Below are 21,620 nucleotides of genomic sequence, written 5' to 3'. Positions count from 1 at the left end.
AGGAGTGCACGCACTGCCTCCGCGACGAGGGGTTATTTGCTCTATTTCGAAAAATACGGGAAAATAATATAGTATTTTATTATTAACATAGGAAAGTAATTTATAATTTACCTAAATATATGAGAAGAGAACTTAAAACGCACTGTGAGTCTGTGTTCTACATCCCTAAATACAAATCCAAGCTTGAAAGTAGAGAAATATCCATCAGAATCTGCTAAATACCATCCAATCACGCAAAACTCAACAAGAAAACAGAAATCCGCAGACACCCACACCCACCGAATTACATGCACAACTTTTCACAAACACCAAACGTCGCAATCGCTTTGACACATGCTTGACGAGGATAGAACAGCAATTTCTCTCAGTTAAAAAAGTGAGTATGTTGGGAATCCTGATGCTTCCTTATTACATACTCTCTGTCTCTCTCTCTCTCTCCACCCCGCTCAACCATCTTCTCCTCCTCCGATCATTGGAAGCATGCAGCCGCTCAAGAAGTCGAGATCCGTACGGACTCGATCGGTACCGCCATTTTCGAGTGTGTAGTGAGGGAGCTAATTAAGGTGTGCGCGGCCTCATCAGTCATCATCGTCATAATTTGCCACTTTCCTGTCCTTACTTGACAACTGAATGCCCTCACAACATGTGCTATTTACGTCTTTGACCCTATTTTGTTTGTTTCCGGTCGACGGTTGTGTCAAAATAACTGTTTTTTTTTTGTCTTTTTCTTGTACTGTTTTCCTTCATTTCATTATGCGTGCGTCTCCACAGTAACACGGTGGTCCTCCTCTCTAATAACCCCCTCCCCAACAAGGGAGGTATTTCTGTTTTCATACTAAATTGTTTCGTAAAACAAAAATGGCCCATCATCACAATAAAATAAATTAATAGAAATTAAAGAAAAAAAAATTGGCATAAATACTGAATTATATTCCAAATACTTAAAAAGTTGATCAAGAGAACTGCATGCAGAATCCACAATATATATAAAACAAGAAACAGGGAACATACATGTTGGCTACCAAAAACTAGCCTGTTCCATGTTTCCTTTCACCTTCTATACCTATATATAACCTATATATATATATATCTTAATTATATAACCATAAAACTATATATATATATATATATATATTATGTACAAAAATTCCAAACACTACTTGATATATATGTATTTAGGGCATTGAGCCCCAGCGGGCTAAACGTATCAGAAAAGATAGTACTTCAGATGGATCACGTAGAGAATATGAAGCCGAGGTTTCTCTTGGAACCGATGATACGATGATAGGGTATCCGTGTCCCCGACTCCTAAGTACCTTAAAGGCATCTTCATCAGTTTTGTCGTCTCCTAGGTAAAAAGGGAGAACATTGGTGGAGTCAGAAAAGCCTAGAGTGTCGAGCAGATACACCAGAGCATCGCCTTTGTTCCATTTGATGGATGGCCGAATCTCAATAACTTTTTTCCCTCGCGTTAGATGGAAGAAATTAGGGTACTCGGAGACTACGTCCCGTATTATCTCTTCAAGCAATCCGTAGTCCTGGTCCAGGACATGTCTGTAATGCACTGATATACAGAATCTGTTGTCCTCCACCAAAGTACCTGGTATCCCACATGTTCTTTTCCTCAGCTCTTTCAACATCTGTTCATCAATTGGTAAGAAATTAATTAATTAACTACACTAATTAGCCAAAAATAATAATAAGAAGAACAACATTTGTACCATCTTAATTGTGGGCAGATACTCCTTAGCAGGTTGGAAAATTGTGATTTCATTGCCCTATGTACCGTACAACATACAACATTTTATTATTTTTTCATTTTTTCAAGAATTAGGGATATATATATATATAGAAAGAGAGAGAGAGAGAGAGAGAGAACTTTGTATTAATAACAACAGACCTTGTCATCAAGGGTATTTATCTGATACTTGCCATCATAAGACTTAACATGCAAAGGAGGTCCCATGATGTCCATCCCATGACTCCCAGCATAATATACTTCATCTAACTTAACAAATTCATACACCTGATCATCATCATCATCACATTAACCATCCATCATGCATCAAAATACATACAATTATCATGTATACTCTGACCAGTGCACATATACGAATTGAAACTATTTTCTTTACATACGTACGTACGTACCTTGTCTCTGCTCCTACCACTTATTATAGCAGTCGGAAAGTGCCTCGCCACTTCACGGACAGCAGACCGCATCTAAATGATGCATGTAAATGTTACAACGTATGTAACTCATCATAAACCTTAATTAATTTAATAATTCAGAAAGAAAATGAATATGATATATATATATATATGTGTGTATATACCGGATCAGACATGAAAGCGCGATCAGGATCATTAACGATTGGTGAAAGAGTACCGTCATAGTCCAAGAACACGACTATTTGCTTCCCTTTCGTCTCGCTCATCATCGGAACAAATGAAGTTAGTGCAGAAGGGTGTTCCTCCTGACAACATGCATATATATTAGTATACTTTCTAAGTAAACTTCAAATCAAATCCACCTAAAGATTATATAGCAAAGTATATATGCTGTGCAATAATAATAAGCTTATGATATGTTTATTGTAAATGATGTGTGTTTTTGTATCCCAGTATTATTTAATTAAGTGAATAATTTTGTTATGATTTCATGCAGTATTTGTATATATGTGTTAGGTAAAAACTAATACTCCACTCATTTTATTTTTGGGATGAGATTCACCAGCCAAGAAATGTAGGTTGCATCTGCAAGACCAAGTCCATTGGGCTTTTCATCACTGGGCTCAACTCCTAGCCTTTGATTTAATATGGAGTCGCCGACTTGAGTCCCGTAGAGCCATTTTTGTAGGCCGATGGCCATGTAAAGCTTCCGAATATTCTCCGTCACCATTCTATCTGCAATGAGGACACGACAACCACATTCAACATAAAAAAAACAAGCAATCAAGCAAAATCGAGAGCAAAAAACATCCAAGAATTACAGATAAACAGCTTAGTGCCCATCTAGGTTAAGTTTCTAATAATTGATGGGCTTCATCTTAATAAATCATCGTGTGTATATATACACATAAAGCCCATATATTAGAATATTTACACCAATAATTGAGGTTAAGGCAAAAGCCCAAAACATTGTTGTCAAAAGCGAAAGGGGACAAAAAATGTAAGAAAGTCCTTGTCCAGCCTATATTTATGGGCACGCCCATGTATTCTTTCTATAAATTGTGGGGCCCTTATGCAAATATAAGTTTTTAATGTGAAACCCCAGATTGATTTTCCTACTTTTTGTCTTTTCCCTTGTCCCCACTACACACAACTTGACCTAATTTGTGGTTTTCGCTTTAATAAAAAATATACTTCCTCAGTTCTCTCAACATTTTTCTAACAATAAGGAAAAATAACTAAATCAACTCAGTCGTTCATGCTGATCAAATCCTGAAAATATATAGCTCAGTCGTTCATGCACAACAATTGAAAATAGTTAAAAAAATTCTCGACCTAGCTAATTTATATATGCACTTTATTCACAAAAAACCTTCCGTATTACGTTTCCTAACACATTTATAAATGGGGTGGGGGTGGGGGTCTAGAGGCAAGAAGACAAATAGAAGAAAATAATATATAGGAAGACAAAGAGCGATGGATGTAACTCAATTAAAAAAATGATAGAGATCATAAATGATTTTTTCACGGGTAAATATATGACAAAAACAAAAGTTAAGGTGGTCGTTTTCAGCATGGGAAACAAGTACCCCTATTAATTATGCATACATATGAAAAGATAAAGAGAGGTCACTTTTGGGTAGATGCATGATTTTGATTTTGATTATGAAAAGGGTTAGTGTATTTGTAAATGATTTAAGTCAGATTCGGATGACTCAACATTACATGGCAAACCCAAAAAAGCTGTCTGTTTTTGAGACTAAACAAGATCAGATTATTAATTAATTAGGGTTTTGGGGGGTCTTAATCGAATGGGTGATTTTCATTACACACCGACATCATAATTAATGAATATTTGGGACATCTTTTTCAACAACCCTGGACTATCTAGTTAATGCATGACTCATCCCACCTTAATTGCTTTAATTATATATATATATATATGTTTGCAGCCCCATGCAGTTTGGCTCCAACCACCCATTCCAACGGCAGCCAACCGTTTTTCTTACTTCACATACACATGTCCACATAAATATGTACATATGAAAAATATTATGCCATGTTTGCATGATTCATGTATTAAATATGTATGTATGATAATATCATAAAATAAAATACCGACATTATTTTTTATAATTTAATGATTCGGGAGGAACACCGCTGCGTTCGACAACTCAAGTTACATAAAATCAAAGGTGGCACCTCGTGGATGTACTTGTGTATACATACATACATATTAGAGCTCAACTCATACCGTATGCATAGTAAATTAGATTTAAACACGAAAAAAAAAACCGATCTGCTTAATAATTAAAATTAATTTAAATAAAAATTTTATCAGTAAAAGTTACAAATATCACATATTCACTGGACTGGATTCATTTAAACTCCCAAAACCCAAAAAAAAAAAAAGTGAAAATTTGAAGAAAAAAACTCATAGATTATTATATATATTAATTTAATAAAAAGCCTAAACACATGAAAACTTTTGTCTCAACTTATCAGATCCACGAAACCCTCCACGTATAAAAAGCGCACACGCGTTATTCAAAAACCAATTAAAAACAAAAGATTCAGTTATAGTTCCACGACTTTTAGTTTAATTCTGAGGGAAACAGTGTGAAACATAGAAAGTCCCGATGAGACAAAAGGGTTTAAAACAACAGACATTGCATGCGTGTCAATAGGGAGGATGCGATGCGACTTCCGAGAGGGTTGCATGGCGGGGGAATAAGGGCACGACACATCAACACAAACCCCGCTTTTAAACTCACTCTAAAACAGCGACTTTTGACATGAAAGTTTCCTACAGAACGACACACTGCAGGGGGGGGAAAGGTCAAGTCCAGGAAACTACCTGCAACTGCAACTGGAACATATAATACTATACTAATACTAACTACATACAACTCCATTACATTATAGTTCAAAGTATTTTTACCTAAATTTTTTAATAATTAATTAATATTAGGTAGATTATTTTGTTACGAAAGCAATTATTAATTAATAGAAATGAAGGAATTATTCAACGATGGATGTCATATGAGGAGACTTGACTTGTTTGGTAAGTAACGGATGATTAGAAAAAACCAGATTATTAATCTAATAATTTATTTATAGAGTAAATTAATTAAGAAAGGACGACGGTTATGAAAGAAGGGTTATTGCAATAAAAATATATAGAAATTAAATATAGTTAGGTAAGTTAAGGTAGGATGGTGATGCCATTTCAACAATGGATTGAGATGTCTTATACTCAGACTCTTTCTCAATCTATTGTTCAAATGGCAAATAAGACTTCTCTAAGCCACTGATTTTTGCACTTTATATGCTGATTTAAAACATTAGAGGAAATTGGTTGGGGACTTCAAACCTTGCTAACCAATTTGTGTTGTAAGTCTGTCTAGAGAAGAAAAGAGTCTTGACTCAATTTTCAGCCAAATCAAAAAGAAGATGTAATATTTCTGTAAACCAATTCAAGCCAGAAATATCATACCTCCTCATAAGCTACTTGTTTACTCACCTGTTCAGAGTTTCAAGAACTCCAAAATGGACTAAAAAACACAAAAATTACAGGTACATCATCTATGATTATAGTTAATCGAATGCAAAGCTTGCACAAACAACCCTTGAAAACTATTACATTAACGCTGCTTAGAGGTATAAAGAATATTTCTTTATTTTAATCTTAAACTTAGAAATATCAATGCAATTTACCCAAACTTTAAAAAGACGACTTCAAAGTTGAAACCTAGGGAATTATCACATCATTAATTTCCACAAAAAAGGAAAAAAAAAAACATTTGAGGATTTGTTAGGGTAGGATGCCACAACATCATGACATCACGAAACAAGTAAATCGTGGCCGTACAAATGATGGGCCTGAGGATCCCAAACCTTTCAACATCAAGTTTAAGAGTCGAAATTCCTATGGGCTGATGACCAAGTCAATCCAACTGGGCCCAACAACACAGCACGTGTGCGGTGAATACAACACCCACACACACCCCCACCCTCAATAACTACCTTATTACACACACACAAATAAAACAAAAGTAACCGAAAAAGCACCCGACGCTGTCCTATCCCACTCATCCTACCAGCGCGTAAACCCATTCCCCCTCCAAAACGCAGTCCTCGTGGTTTCTACCCACAACGAAGGCGCGTGGCGCCCGTGAACCCTGATTTTGCTCCTTTAATTGGAGAAAGAAACAGACGCCAACCGCTTTTTCGTTTCTTTCCACCCCTCATCAAAGGAACAGTTTCCAATCCCCCCAAAAAATTTAACAAAAATTATTAATAATAATTTATTTAAAAGAAGAAAAACAAAGAGAGAGAGAGAGAGAGAAACAAAAAAACAAGAATAAAAATAAATAAAGAATGCATCAAAACCAGCAGAATTCACCTAAAAATTTAGAAACTGTAGCATGCATGAATGTTTCAGAAAGCAATGAAATTCAAGAAAAAAAGAAAAGAAAAGTGCCCTTCATTTGATTGTTCTTCATTGGTTGGAAATCAGAAGAGATATATGAATCAAGAAACGCATCATCATTTTTACATTTTCCATTAACAGATAAAATACATACATATCTCTCTTTCTCTCTCTCTCTCTCTCTCTCTTGGGGGAGGATAGAGAGGAGAGAGCGGGTGTTTGCATGTGAAATTAATCAAGAAATATCATGCAGCAATATTATAACAGAATGAAAGAAAAAAAATGAACTTACAGATTTTGTTGATCGGCCAAACAGAGCTCAATGGAGAGGTGATGAAGGAGACATACATACAATGGAATGAAGAGAGAGAGAGAGAATGAGGGGAGAGAGAGAGAATGGGAAGGGAAGGGAAGGAGAGTAGAAGAATAAGATATGAGGGGTATTTATAATAATAAAAGTATGGAGCAAAAGAAATCAAAGAAAGAAAAGGAAAGGAAAGAGGTTTAGGCCTTTAGGGGTTGGGAGATTGTCAAAATCAGGGTCAAGATTTTTGTATTTAATGAACCTTTTTGTCAACCATCACTATCCCCCTAATTACCATAATGCCCCCACCCCCTCTTCCATCTATTTTCACATCTTATAAACTCTCTTCCACAATTTACTCTCTCCAAATAATTACTAATTAAACCACTTTACAACAACATATATATTTTCATAATTCAAAGTTTTTTACCTTAATCTACCCCAAATAACATATGCTTTTAATATTCATACGTTACTAAATGACACGTGTATTATAGTTCTCTTTCGATCCACGCATATTATATATCGACAATAAATTATAAAAAATGATACGTGCATTTCACATTTATATTTTGTCCCAACACATCACAATAGCATAACGTGGTCATATTTTTAGAAAAAAAATTAATTGTATTTTGAAATTTGTGAGCAAATTGTTTTACTTCATCTTGCGTATGCGAAACTAATATAAATTTTTATATCTTTTCATATTCTTTCATTGAGAATATATATATATATATATATGCACATGTATAGCTAGGGAAATATATCTTGAATGTAGATGATATGATCCAAATATTGCATATGATAATTAATGCAGTTTTTAGGATGAATAAATATGATTAATTATCGAATCATATATATATCCTTTGAGATTTCCACAATATTGATAACACAATAAGTAGAAGATAATCAAAATCAAGGGATAATAACACCACCCTTTTAGTGTAATTATACATACACTTTCTATGATTTTAAAAATTAAGTTTAGTATTTTTAATGTTTATTCACCGAATTTGCTGATATTAGTGGAAAAATTGAATGTAAACCTATAATTACTTTCAAGTGACTTATTACTGATTTATTGCAGGTCAAACAAATCTTTTTTATCATACTATTTTTATACATCTTTACATATTAATGCATATGTGAAGGTATATTATCGCCCTTGTAAGGTAGTTTGGTCATAAAAAAAAAATATTTAAACTGCGATAATTAAGTCAATCATAAGCAAAAATAAATTTTCTTTATATACTTTTGCTAATATTAGAAAATTCAGTAAATTTTAACTAACGGGGGAATTTATTTGTTAATTAGATGAAAATAAACACCATGAAGTAATAGATGTAATTTCTCAAACTACATAAAATTTACGTATAATTACATCAAACATTATGAGATGGCAATGTAATTATCCCTAAAATTAATGTTAATTAATGATTTCAAAAGTGTTGTACTCATGACCACTACTTAGATTGAAAACTAAATTAGTTTGAGCACAAGAACACAAAGAGACAATACATATCATATAGCATATTTGTGGGCTTGGTACTGACAGCCTACACGTGCATGAATAGCTAATAATTTGGGGTTGGGGATTACACATGAAAGCACATGCAAGAGGACATAAATTTAGGTCACGTCCTTCTTTATTTGATCAAGAACCATTATAAATTTTACCACCTAATCCATGCTTTCTGTCATAAATAAATATGGTATAAATTAATAAAATGAATATAAAAAATATTTGTGTCCACGAATTATTGTTGTGTGTTAATAAATTAAGACGCGTTAGGTATTGGTTGAAACATAAATTATAATGATACGTAGAATAAAGTAGTATTTCATGTTTTCATTGAATGATTTGATGGTTTCGTGAAATTATTACAAGGTTGCTTGAGGGTGGTGGGTCGGCGACATCATTCAAGAAATAGGTTAGTTTTAGGTCATATGATATGGTGGGATTTGGCTACAAAAGCTCCTAAATAAAACGTACCAAGATTTCAAGAATTTATCGCGAATCCCTGCTATGCTAGCTCCATTGCTGTGGTTCTGGAAAGAGTGAAGGATTTGGGGAAAATCTCAGTGAAATGTATGGATGATTTTTCCGTAAGAGTTGCCGTTTATGATGGTGTGGAGGAGGGTTTTCTTAATTTTCCCCACCCCTTATGCAATTAAATGATTCTCGATATCTTTATTTTTGTGTAACTATATATGTGGCGTGTGGGATAAATTGCAATTAAATGATTCTCGATATCTTTACTTTGTGTAACTATATATGTGGCGTGTGCGATAAAATTTGAAGTAGAAAATTCAATCCGCTGACAGTAGAGGTCAGTAATTACCACTTCTACTGTGATCTCGTCCAGACCGTATGGGTTGGTACAAATAGATGTGTAAAAATAGTTGATTGATGTTTCTGGAATATGAGTTTTTGCAACTTCATGGTTTTATCAATAGCAGAAAGAATCTAGACAGGATGAAGTTAAAGACAATCACGGAAACTGTGAGAAAAGGCCAATATAGTCAGTGTAAGGCCCTGGTGAGAAATATTAGGCTAGTTTTTAGGTAAGAAGCAAACCAACAAATAACAAGAATAGTGAAATTGCACGAGTGTATTGATGAAATTACCTCCCAAAGATTAGAGAGAAAGAGATGCAATTCCACAACATAAATTTCAATAGTACAGCCAAATCATTTCTGCACAAAGATATGTAAGGCAGCTAGCAACAAAGTATGGGCATCACTTCCAAATTATAAATCATAAGAGTCATCAAAAGAAATTTGGGATTCCCAATGTTTTGGAAGGCAGAATCAGACCCACCGAACAAAAATGTACAGACCTCTCTATCTTAATCATTTTCCCCGGTTGTGAAGCATTCCCTTCGCGCTGGGTGGAAAAGATGAAACTTTTTCCTCATCTTCTCTGCTATACTCCATTTACATTTAAAAACTGAGGTAAGACCTGAATTACCTGTAACCATTTGAAGTCCAATAACATAAGAACAAAACCAAAAACATCAAATTTTGCCAAATTTAACCGGAGTATCAAAATGCCAATATCCCAATAGTTGTTAGGCTTGTCACTTTGTGCAACTGAAAAACCAAAAGAAAAGTGTATCTCCAGCTATTTGTGCATCTAGTTGAATAGTTCGGCAATCTCTTGGTCTACTGAATTGTTGGCTATGTTGGCAAGTCTTTTCTTACCCTAGTTGGCCACAAGGCTACTTACTCTCTGCAATATTTACAGCCTGAGCTGCATTAGCCCCAGGAGCAATTTCACCTGAACTACTACTAGGAACACTCTGCAGTACATCTTCATCAGCATTTGCTTTATTAGGCTCCGTCTGAACTTCATTACTTTCTGTTATCACCTGAAGGAGTTCCAAAGGGGTAGCTGCAGGATCCAGCTCCAGACATCCTTTTGGAGCATTTTGAGCTTCTAGACCGGTAAGCAAATACTTTGGGACCCGATGAGAAAATCGAAACATCTCTTCCTTTGGTATCCTCTTGATCACTTCTGGGTCTAAATTTGGACGAAAGACAGTCTTGAAACCAACCACCTTCACAAGAGGCGCAACAGCTACACCCTGTTCCTCGATATAGTCATCCAGCACTGTCACCATTTCATACTTGTGTATAACTTCCTCAGGGGTTTGCCCATTCCAATCAGATGACCAATTTTTGTAGACCGCCCAAACATCACCCTTTTGGGGGAATATTAGGACACTCCCACGTGGGCCTTTTGACCAATTAACTTTCTGAGAGAAAGAGTTAATAGATTTGCAGATCTCATATCTGCCGACCCTAAATTCTCCACATGTTTTATAGAAACCTGAGCCTACCCAATCAATGGTGCTGAATTCACTGTTGGTTCTCGAGTTAAGCCAACTGATCCTCAACTTAAAAGGCTTCCTAGATATCACCTTGCTAATTAGAGCATAGAAACGCGGCATGCCATCATCATCATCATAAGCAGCCCACACCTCATTATCCCCAAAAGAACTTTCTGTTCTATCCTGGTCAAAGTCATGAAAATCAGGATCTGGGACAGTCATGGATGCAGCTTTAGCATCTCCTTCACTTGCATTATCAGCAGAATGGCTAACCTGACCCTTCCCCGGTTGATCTGCTTCGGTAGCAGACAAGTCACTGTTCCCATTTTGATCATGTCCTTCAATATTTGCAGTGGTTCTACGTCTCTCTTTCTTGCTCTCTCTTGTCATGTCTTTCTCTTTTTCTGCAGCCTTCACTGTTGGCTCTGACTTCCACTTGTTTATCTTATTTAGTATCTCCTTTCGAGCATTTACAATCAGCATGTTGCGGGTTTCAATGGGTGTCAAATCCCTAGTACTGTTTGGCTGACGGTATGGGCTAGAAAAACCATAAATCCTTGATCCTGGTGCAGTACCAAAACCATAACTTCCCTGGCCCATATTATAGTTCATTCCATGTTGACTACTCTCCTCATCTAATTTTCTCTTTTTAACATATCCCTCCCACCCTGAAGGGGCATGTGATTCAGTAGATGCTCTCTTCAGTTTATCCTGCGCCTGCTGAACAACATTCGCTGCTTTTGCAGCTATAGAAGGATCTCTGCCACCAGCACTAGCTGTTCGAGAAAGTAAATCCTGTTGGTACTGCGGATATCTAGATGAACTTGAACCTGCTTGACCTGGTCCTGCTTTTTGAGCAACTGGAGCATTTCGACTAGGGACTTGATCACTTGAAGTATGCTGTCGCTGCCGAGGAACTGGATGCGATGCTTTAGAATAATTGAAAGGTGGAGCTGTCTCAGAAGCCATAAAGGCTTCGTGACAATTGGGGCAAAGCAGAGTATGGTTGAGATACATCTTAAGATACTCATAATGCATCTTGCATCGATGACAGATGGTCCAAAAAGTATCAGTTCTTTGATGAGATGGAGTAGGAGTTGGTGTAGGCGGTGCCTTCCCACTAGTGTTTTGGGTTTTTGGAGCTGATGTCGTCCTGCTCGCAAAGTTGAATACACCATTTGGCCTGGATGGTACTGATGGACCACCAGTTTGCACCTGAACTTTCTGTTGAAATCCTTTAGAGCCCCTCCGTTGATTATACGCCAACCTCTTCGCCTTATCTGATAACAAACTCCAGGCCTCTGAAATAAGCTTAAATGCACCATCAGAACCAACTGATTTATTCTTATCAGGATGCAGCATGAGCGCCAATTTTCGGTATTGTTTTCTTATTGTTTCATCATCAGCTGACGGGCTCACACCAAGCACCCCATACCAATCAATTTCTCCACTTATCTTATTCTCTGCAGAAACATACACATCAACTGTAGTCAACATTTGAGAAATACCATCCAAACCTGGATATAGAGCTTGTGCCTTCAAAGCAAATTTTTTTGCACCAGCAAAATCCTTTTTTTCTAACTTGCTCTCAGCAATTGATTTTGACCTGAGGGCTTCATCTTTATTGCACTCCATACTTTGCAACTGGTTTGCCTCTCAAATGTTTGCCTGACTATTGACAGCGGTCTCAGTACAGCATGACAAACCCTGTTAACATCCAAAGACCAGCTGAACACAACCAAAATATAAAGTGCTGGGTACTAAAAATCTCTGCATAACAGAGATCCTCTTAAATCTTAACTCTCAAGTACCTGATTCATTTCAAGCGTTAAAGTAGAAGTGATTATAAAAAATTAAAGATCATGCAACAGAAAAACGTTGAGAACCAAGTGATATTCATAGAGCAGGCTTATCTCAGTTGTATTCCCGTAAGTCAGTTTTTTGATCGATAACCTCAATTTCAAATATACTGGCCTCCTAAGTTACAACACCGAAAAGCATCAAATCGGTGGATCATGAGTTCCAGTCTCCAATATTGGGACAACAAAGAAGGAAGAAGGAAGAAGGAAAAAGGTTCATTAAATGACAAATTTAAGTCTTAGAGATCAGAACCAAGCTTATCAACAAAGAACCAAAAGAAAAACTATAAAAGAAAATTGAAGTTGCTCATATAATATTATATTTCGATCATGGGTTCAAAACGGTTTAGTGATCTAGACCCGATCAGTTTTATGAGTCGGCGAACAATCTGAGCTTTAAAACAGTGTAAACAAGTATGAACCACTATCCGTAGCTTATTTTTCTTTAAACACTCAAATGCAAATTCGCAAATTCCTTTAGAATCCAGTGAAAGTTACAGGAAAAGAGAAACAAAAACACAAGACACCTAAGCGCCAGAGTCCGTGAAGAATGACATTAAATCAAATCTGTCAGTTGTAAGGCAACAAAGCCTACTACATCAAATCTTAATTCCAAGTTCTAACAGCATTGATTTAAAAATAACAATTCAACACTACCACAGAAATATGCCAAAAAAATGGCTAAAACTCACGAATCACAAATAAAACAAAATTCAACAAAAATAGACCAGTAGAATGGATCTGAAATGATTGGACAAACACAAAACCCAAATTCCACACCAAAATTCAGATTCATGCACTGTTCAGAAACCCTAGATTCAGAACCAAAATTTTCAATCCTCAAATAGAATTCATTATATAAAATAAAAGAGAGAAGGAGAAATTACCCTTTAATTTCGGAACTCGAACGAGCAGGATGCGAAATTTGTCGGGATTTTTTCCTTTTTTTTTTTAATTTAGTTTTTCCCACCAAATTGAATTGGGGGACTGCAAAAGTTTTTTAGTCAAACCCCCCCAAGAGAAAGAAGAAATCTGAAAGGCCCTAAAAAATCTGAAATTGAAAATGTAGTGTGGTGTAGGGTTTCATTTTTATGTTTTAAACCAACCTTTGGTTAACACTAACTAGACCTAAAATTAACTAGGGTTAACCAGTACATTTGAGCTTAACTAGAGTTACTTTTTTAACTAGAGTACCTTTTTTGCCCCTTTTTGTAATTTTAAAAATTCAAAAACTTTAATTTATTCGATTCTACTCTTATAACGTTTTCTGCATTTACTCGTTCTATCTCCAACTGAATTACCTCATCTCTTATTCGTATATCAACATCTACCCGATTATCCGCACCGTATCCAATTAAATAAAATCTTCTTTTTCATACATTATTATTTTTCATTGTAAACTCGCAACAGATACGTGATTCAGTTCATCTTTGCATATAATTTAACTCATAATTTAATATTCTTTACAATTTAAACAATGATTTTTGTTCATTTAAAATTTCAGTTGGTCCATCTTAAAAAAAATAAATAAACTTAAATTGTTTTAGGTCTTTAGAGGTAATTTTAGTAAATTGAGGAGTTATTCTTCAAAAAAACGATACTTTATTTGCTAACAAATATTATTTCTCCAAACTTAGTATGGCATAGGCATTAAGGGACATAGCATAAAAGCTAAGTTATTTGGGATTAGTTTTTCTATTGCAAAACCTCATTTTTTTTCAATCTATTCAATATATACACACCACATGTATAATAGCATTTGCAAGTCATGTTCTGGACATTGGTCCAATTTTTAATCAACTTTTCTATAAATGGATTGTTGCTCTTCAGCAGTCAATTTCAAATGGCACATGGTTTGATTTATTGAGTGAATATTGATGGAGGTAAAAACTTGTAAGATAGTTTTGAAGTGTAAATGAAATTCGAAGGGTGTTGACATGGGTGAAGATGCAATAATCCTACAGTATTCACAATATATATTGACTTCCCCGATGATTGATCCAATCTTCTTCATAAAGAATGCAAAGAGTTTAATGCAACTAAGCAGAATAAACCAATCAATGGTATTGTAGGCTTTCCAGAGACAAAACAGGAAAGTGGAGGACATGAACTGGAAACCTAGAGACCACCAATTTTCGTATAAGAAAAGAATTACAAAATACTATCATTTGAAGTGTGGGAAATTACTAACTTTTAAGAGATGATGAACGAACAACTATACCAGTCTTCATTTAATTGACCCAGAAAAACACCTTCATGAGCATCGACTTACAACCACACTGGCGATATAAATTACAAGACAACTTTAAGAAACGAACCAATGAATGAATAAATCACAACCCCCCTCAGCTCATGAAATGTTATTACTCAGGTTGCATGTGGAAGTCGTGCAAATTAAGTGTCCATAAAATCATCAACTGTGTTAGGTCTCCTGTGGATCTGCTACGGGTTTCTGCTGGGATTCCTCAGCATCTGGTTTGCTACTTTGCTGAGTTTCCGAGGGTTCAGCACTGAGTCTGAGATGCTGCTGGGTTTGCTCAGGTACCCCTCTCTGGTGGTTAAACTTTACGACAATGCAGGTGATATTGTCAGCACTACCACGACTAAATGCTGTTTCTGTCAACTTCCGAGCAGCCGCTTCGGGCTCTTCTTCTGTTTGCGCTATCAAGACAGCATCCTGAAAGTAATGCGAAGGGGGATAACTACTGATGATACTAATGCTAAACATAGTTTTGAGATATTCATTTGGTGTTCATTTTATACTATATTTTTGTGGAAGGCACATAATTCTAAAACATATATCAAAATATTTACTGTGGAGTCAAAATCACATTTTTACAAGTAAGAGTCCTGGATGGTTTGTCAAGAGGCATTAGTAATATCTTGTCTCTTTTATGTATTCACTTGCATCCATAACTTAGTTATCATTAAATATAGTGATGATGATCCATCAGGGGATTCCTGCAGTTTTCTGCATAATATCTTGTATAATTATTTAGTTATATAAAGATAGGCCTGAATTCCATTAATAGTATCTAAAACACCAGTTTGTAACAGGCAAAACTGGATTAATACATAAAAGGGCCCAAAAGAAGATAAAGATTCAGAATAGATGATAAATGAGGATCTTTGTCTATCAGAAAGATTACCTCATTAGGTACAACATCCCAAAGTCCATCACTGGCAAGCACAAGCATTTCAAGATCTTGGTCAACCTCTTGCTCCTACAAAGTGACAAGAAAAGTTGAAAAAACTCCGACTAGATGACATGACTCCATGATCATCTATGCACAAATAAAGTAACAATAGTAACCAATATCTGCGCTTCGTGGCAAACACCAACTGAGTACATCTACCTACTCTCCTATGCTCTATCAGTTTATATTGTATCTGGCTCTGGCTGATTAATGACTTATTGATTCGTTTCTATGATTGGCAAAACTCAAATTTGTGATAACACAACACTCGGGAGGCTGGTTGTGGTTCATCATTATGAACCAACAGAGTTATTAATATGAAGTAATCAACGATGATTAAAATTCTGAAGAGTACCTGAATCTCAGGTTCAGCCACAACAAATTGCTTCAGCATGCGATTGCCAAAAGCACGAGACATGGCCAAGACACCTCCAACTCTCCAAGTGCCTAATGCAATAGCAGTGATGCAAGGTACATCAGCTGCTTTATAAGTATTGAATGCCACTAGATAATTTATTTTATTTTCTTTTTTACTTGTCACCAATAACCTTTTCAATGATAAATGACCTCTCCTGACATGACAATCTGAAGTAAAAAGAATTATACAAAGATCATTTAGTCCATGGATAAGGCTCCATTATCCATGTTATGTGAAGCATCATAAGCCAACTCAATATATTGCATGAAAGAGATCTTCAGTTAGATTATTGCTGATCAAATAGAAGCTAAAGTACCACTTGTTGCTTTGGCAAGGAACTAATGAGCAAAAACTCTTGCTGACATAAAACAGAACCTCTCCCTATATCCTACATGATAATCAGTCAACAAGGAAGATTCTTGCTACATTGCAAAAACATCCAGTAAGCAAGAAGTTGACACATGGAAGGGTTATACCTGCCCACATCACAACACCTCCGGCACTTTCAATTCTCTTCCTCTCGTCACTTCTATTTGGTTTATGATCTTCAGATAGCGGAATTGCTGTCAAACAAGAAAAATTACCTCAATAGTTTGTGTAGCGTACCACCGAACTCGAAATAATCATCATCCTCACCAGCAACCAAAGTGGATGCTGTCAAAATATTGTAGAAGCATAGATACTCAAAAATTAAGAAAGTCACTTCAATATCCCATCACCACAATACCAATCTCTTGATTTGTCTATCTACCCCATGTTAACCAATTTTTAGGAACTAGAACGTACTCACATGTAAAAGACAAGCGATGATCATAGATCATTTCTTATGCCAATTAATATTTCAAAGGCTTTCAAAGCCCAAAAATCACAAAACTTTCCACATGCAGGCAGCATCAAGTTTTGGCTGGAACATGACAGAACACCATGCAGGGTCAGATACAGTGCTTAGGATTGTGATGGTAAAAAGTATCTTGATCCTACAACAAAAGTATCACTTTTGCTAACTGGTTGCATTTCCAGAAAAACATTAGATTTAAATTTTCATTAGAGTTGTTGGTAGTTAGTCACCAAAGAATAGCAACCAACAACATTTATATCATGGAATAATTCAGAGGTTAACATTTAAAGAAGATTCATAAATAGTGTTATCTGCAGGGGAAGGACTATAGGACTTCCCTTCAGAATTAAAGGTATACTAAAAGTAGCTGAAAACTTTTAGTACCTTTTCCAGCTTTTGATATTATAGTTCGGGAATCTCCAACATTAGCAACATAAAGGTGATTGCCAACAAGAACAGCTGTTGAAGCTGTAGAGCCATCATCTCGGAAAGTGTGCTTTTCGGAGTCCAAGAAGTCTGCATCAGTTTGCTGATATGTCTGACCTGTACTTTTATATAATCATTAGGGTGCCCCAAGGAGCTAAAAGAGAGAATGTAACAAACTAATAAAAACCCACTCATTGGTAACCCATCTTCCATAGAATTTAATGTTTCAAGACATGCAACAAAAAGAAAGGTTAGCATAAGTAGTTCAAGATGAGATATAAGCTAATACTGCAATCATTTTCTATGAGACTAGTTTCATACACATGCTATATAATATAGGTTATACATGACATGCAGAGTACCCATATTAATCAGAGTCTGGTAATATCCACCCTGCAACCGCACGTCAATGTTCTGGTAATAAAAGGTGATGACTCATAATTTGCAACTCACTTATTGCTAGTTTCGCGTTCGTAATAAATTCTGAATGTTTCATGAGATTCTCAAAAAGATGTTCCTTCAAAAATTCAGCAGCACGAGAGCCTCCATGACCTGCCATGACGAATTCTTGTTAGAAGACTGAAGACGAGTACGAAATTTCCACTGCACAATTAGGTCCAAAGAAAATATGAGAAGCATTTAGCTCGAAGCTTGACTTTTTCTACTTTTAAAAGCATGCAATGCAGTCAAAGTTAGCATCTACCTTGCTTTAGCCTTCAGATTCAAAGGAAAAAGTTAAAATAGAGAGTGGTCATGAACAAGCTCAAGCCAGAGACCTTTTATCATGATCAATTTGAGTCGCCAAGCTCACTTAGGTTCGCTAAAGAAATGGACTTGAACAATCTAAATGAGACAGCTAGCACTAGGAGTTCTAAGCTAATCTACCAGTCCTAATTCCCTTATTGCAGGTCATCTCCAAACTCTTGGAGTTACACGTAAAATAGGCAGTTGTGAGCAGCTTCAATTCATGCATATATTAAGAACCACTAAGGACTGCTATATGACAACTCTTGTCTTTACATGGGCCATTTACTGCAGATTGCACCCACTAGCAGGTATTCCATTTAATTAGCAAATAATTTAAGCTTCAAGATGAAGGACTATAAGAGAAGAGCTCACCATCAAAGATCCCAAATAGGCAGACAGACTGTCCATTTATCTTCGAAGTCTTAATGTCATAAAAATCCTCCATCTTAGCCCTTTTTCCTCTAAAACTAGAATACCCACAACTTAATCTTCCATCTCCACTGCCAACCAGGAAACAAAATGTGAATGTGACTTGAAATAACATTACAATGCTCATAACATAAGAGTAAACAAACTCAGCAGCGAAAATTTGATATTTGTTTAAGAAAGCTAATACACCATGCACCTTGCATGTAATTTCAACTATTCCATAATATAGAAAAATGAGCATTGCATTTGGTAAACTTCGAGCATGCCTTGATATGTAATTGAGGAAACATAGAAGGAACAAGACTTTAGTCAAATCAATAAAGATAAGGTCCATAAGGAACAATCCAAGAACTTTTAGTTTAACATTAAGAAACAATCTGTTATCATTAAAAGCAATCCTTCCTCTCCTTTCAGGAAGGAAACCACATTGCCAAATGCTCATGTAATAGAACACTCTATCCTCCATTAAATAACTTACAAAGAAAATAAAAGTACAGACAAATCCACCAACTAATTCTGAAAAACACCACACTGATCTCACTATCAGTGATTAGTTTTAATACTGTGTACTTTACCATCAAGGTTCTGTGATAATCACCAAAACATATGCTTGATTAACTCATTAGTGATGCCAAATATAAAAGGTGAGATTTTCTGGGTTTGCCAAATCTTTATTGGATTATTCACACTACAAAGAGATGCAAGGATAACAACCAAAACTTTACTTGAGTAGCTAACTATCCGACCCATATTCTTAGATAAAAATAACACGATTAAATCCTACATATTCAATCACCTCTTCCATCCTCCACTGGCATAACCACCGTTCTCATCCTTCTCAGGTAATGTATCACTCATTGGTCCTTTAGAAGTTGCACCAGGATCCAACATTGTCATTCTCGGTTTTCAAACTCACGACCACAAATAAGTTGAGCTGCAAGTTGCATTGAAACCTCCACCGCTGCAGCCAATTTGCCTCACCTCAGTGTATCTCCCAATATGTCCCACACAAAGAATACAGACTTCAAAAAGCTGTTGATAACAACTTAACCAGATCCTTGATCTTAACTTTTGAGTAATAAGCCAACCTACTAAGAAGAAGAAAAAGAGAAAGAAGATCAGCATCACATTTTTCCATCATATTAACAAGAAAATAGTGAATATAACGGATTAACATGAATCAGTAATTATTGATGAAAATGGGAGACCGAGTTGAGATAGTTTAACATAACAAACAAATCCTCTGTTTCTCCACTTCAAGCTCAGAATACAGGAAACAATAAGGTTTAAATAGATTCACTTTTGTCACGATAAAGTACACTTTTTAGTACAGACAACTTTTTTTGCATACCACGTAAACTATCCATGGACACTATTTCATTTTAAGTCATGCAGCAAATAGACCTTTATTCGATTTGCTCATAAATAAAATAATTGAAAAGGTTGAATCTTGAGCTGACACAGTAGTCAAATAACCATATTAAACTCAATAAAGTCGTCCTTTTATACTCGGCACAAATTTTATTTCCTCAATTATTTTATAACACCGGTGTAAATTTGCCGCTTTCATTTTGCTACGTATTTAATCTCAAAACGAAGCAGTACAATCGCTTAGCATGCTCCACTAAGTTCTTGTAATCCCATAAACTTCACGACCAACCCGCAGATTTTGATTTAAAAGAAAAATAGAAAAGCAGATTAAAAAAAAAAAGAAATAAAAGAAAAGAAAACGCGGCTCTTACATTCAGAATTTCAGATTATCTGGCTCTTCAAGCTGCAAAACCACATCGCGAGATGTGGATCTGCCGCCATTATCGTAATAAAGAATTTATTTATTCAAGAACAAATCTGATTTGGAAAAATAGACACATAATTCACGTCTCGAACGAGTAGAGCTCGATCACATTCAACCTTCAAATCCAGCTGTGTGAATCGGGTAGAAGATCCGAAACGTTCGATTCCTCGCTAACAGAAATGCTCGTTATTGTGGTAGAATGTGAAAGAAGAAAGAGATGCTTCACAAAATCTGGAAACCCTCAGGCTCAGGGAAGATGAATGCGTTTCCGTTGCGGGGGTGGAATAGAATAGAGTAGGAGAGAGAAAGACGCGATGTATTATTGAGTTTTGAATCTGCTTACACCCCAAGACAATGTGCCCACGTGGCATTTACATTGTAACTTTTCTTTAACTTATTATATGACTAGATTTAATTTCATAAAATAAAATCAAAAAGTTCTATCAATACTTAGAAATAATTATAATTCTATTTTGATTATCTACTAACATATAAGTACTTTAATAAATCTTTCTTTGAAATCATACTTTTACATAATGAACCAGAAATCGCATTGAATAACCCAAAGTTGCAACTTAGCTTTTCAAGACTGCGTATCATAATCGATTTAAAATTTATTATAAAAATATTAAAAATTATATTGTGATCACCATATTCAATTAATTATCTTAAGAAATAAGAAGCATAAAGGCACCCAATTTTCGTGACTGTGAGGAAAGCCAAAATACGAATCTGGCTCTCTAAACTTTTGTGTGTCCGATTTTTATTGCTTTGATACTTTGTGTATATTGATTTATAATTTTATAATCTATTTGTAATTTAAGGGTTTGAAACGCATTGGCTTGTAATAGTAAATAGGCCCTCCACCCAAAAGTGGTATCATACATATTAAGGCTTTTTTATTTCCTATGTGTGTGCACGACTGCTAAATCTCTTTTAAAGCAATATTTTTAATTTCAGGTGTTTGTATTGTCATTCAATGGTTGCAAGTTGGAACATGAGAAATACATCATACAAAATTAGGCGAAAAAATTTCAAATGACTCATTTTGAAATTCTTCAAATTTAAATTTATCCAAATAAATTTTAAAATCTTCCGTCCATATACTGCTTATAATATTGCATGCCACAAATTGTATTGCCCTGTCTCTGTCTTTCCTCATTTTTC

General features: G+C 35.5%; 3 protein-coding genes across 11 annotated transcripts; all 3 read right to left on the bottom strand.

The window, feature by feature from the left end:
* Positions 1-54: 54 nt before the first annotated feature.
* Positions 55-7,044, bottom strand: LOC105160677 (putative trehalose-phosphate phosphatase C). 3 transcript variants are annotated; one of them, XM_011078157.3, is made up of 7 exons: positions 6,897-7,044; positions 2,735-2,907; positions 2,337-2,477; positions 2,152-2,223; positions 1,901-2,026; positions 1,722-1,778; positions 55-1,640 (listed from the first exon to the last, which is right to left on the bottom strand). In XM_011078157.3, exons 1-7 carry the CDS (start codon positions 6,952-6,954, stop codon positions 1,176-1,178), a joined length of 1,092 nt encoding a protein of 363 aa, XP_011076459.1. In that variant the 5' UTR covers positions 6,955-7,044; the 3' UTR covers positions 55-1,175. The 3 variants fall into 3 exon arrangements, with proteins under 3 accessions (XP_011076459.1, XP_020549035.1, XP_088735763.1); XM_020693376.2 differs by lacking the exon at positions 6,897-7,044 and adding an exon at positions 2,994-3,032; XM_088879637.1 differs by lacking the exon at positions 1,722-1,778.
* A 2,461-nt stretch (positions 7,045-9,505) lies between these two features.
* On the bottom strand, positions 9,506-13,676 carry LOC105160378 (DnaJ heat shock amino-terminal domain protein). Of its 4 annotated transcripts, XM_088879888.1 has the most exons (3): positions 13,491-13,676; positions 12,351-12,451; positions 9,506-12,207 (listed from the first exon to the last, which is right to left on the bottom strand). In XM_088879888.1, the coding sequence occupies exons 2-3, from the start codon at positions 12,361-12,363 to the stop codon at positions 10,133-10,135; spliced, it is 2,088 nt and encodes a 695-aa protein (XP_088736014.1). In that variant the 5' UTR covers positions 12,364-12,451; positions 13,491-13,676; the 3' UTR covers positions 9,506-10,132. The 4 variants fall into 4 exon arrangements, with proteins under 4 accessions (XP_088736014.1, XP_088736013.1, XP_011076021.2 ...); XM_088879887.1 differs by having other exon boundaries at positions 9,506-12,555; XM_011077719.3 differs by having other exon boundaries at positions 9,506-12,451.
* A 1,035-nt stretch (positions 13,677-14,711) lies between these two features.
* On the bottom strand, positions 14,712-20,755 carry LOC105160376 (Protein phosphatase 2C family protein). Of its 4 annotated transcripts, none has more exons than XM_011077715.3 (9): positions 20,401-20,755; positions 19,455-19,749; positions 18,602-18,729; positions 17,936-18,034; positions 17,441-17,599; positions 16,695-16,781; positions 16,156-16,247; positions 15,753-15,827; positions 14,712-15,280 (listed from the first exon to the last, which is right to left on the bottom strand). In XM_011077715.3, the coding sequence occupies exons 2-9, from the start codon at positions 19,553-19,555 to the stop codon at positions 15,026-15,028; spliced, it is 996 nt and encodes a 331-aa protein (XP_011076017.1). In that variant the 5' UTR covers positions 19,556-19,749; positions 20,401-20,755; the 3' UTR covers positions 14,712-15,025. The 4 variants fall into 4 exon arrangements, with proteins under 4 accessions (XP_011076017.1, XP_011076018.1, XP_011076019.1 ...); XM_011077716.3 differs by having other exon boundaries at positions 19,455-19,746; XM_011077717.3 differs by having other exon boundaries at positions 20,570-20,755.
* Between the last annotated feature and the right edge of the window lie 865 nt (positions 20,756-21,620).

The sequence above is a fragment of the Sesamum indicum genome, linkage group LG4, assembly GCF_026168435.1.
Source record: "Sesamum indicum cultivar Baizhima isolate 11 linkage group LG4, ASM2616843v1, whole genome shotgun sequence".
NCBI classification, from domain to species: Eukaryota; Viridiplantae; Streptophyta; class Magnoliopsida; order Lamiales; family Pedaliaceae; genus Sesamum; species Sesamum indicum.
The sequence above is the reverse complement of the archived record's forward strand: the minus strand, read 5'-3'. Positions and strand labels throughout refer to the sequence as shown.

What these genes read in the sequence shown, in the direction of transcription:
- LOC105160677 (XM_011078157.3), bottom strand. Translation starts at nt 6,954, where the DNA reads ATGTATGTCTCCTTCATCACCTCTCCATTGAGCTCTGTTTGGCCGATC. An exon ending in CAACCTACATTTCTTGGCTG is followed by an intron (nt 2,478 to 2,734) that starts GTGAATCTCATC and finishes GCATGTTGTCAG; the next exon opens with GAGGAACACCCTTCTGCACT. An exon ending in GTGGTAGGAGCAGAGACAAG is followed by an intron (nt 2,027 to 2,151) that starts GTACGTACGTAC and finishes GATGATGATCAG; the next exon opens with GTGTATGAATTTGTTAAGTT.
- LOC105160378 (XM_088879887.1), bottom strand. Translation starts at nt 12,379, where the DNA reads ATGGAGTGCAATAAAGATGAAGCCCTCAGGTCAAAATCAATTGCTGAG.
- LOC105160376 (XM_011077715.3), bottom strand. Translation starts at nt 19,555, where the DNA reads ATGACAATGTTGGATCCTGGTGCAACTTCTAAAGGACCAATGAGTGAT. An exon ending in GAACGCGAAACTAGCAATAA is followed by an intron (nt 17,600 to 17,935) that starts GTGAGTTGCAAA and finishes ATAAAAGTACAG; the next exon opens with GTCAGACATATCAGCAAACT. An exon ending in GGGATGTTGTACCTAATGAG is followed by an intron (nt 15,281 to 15,752) that starts GTAATCTTTCTG and finishes CATTACTTTCAG; the next exon opens with GATGCTGTCTTGATAGCGCA.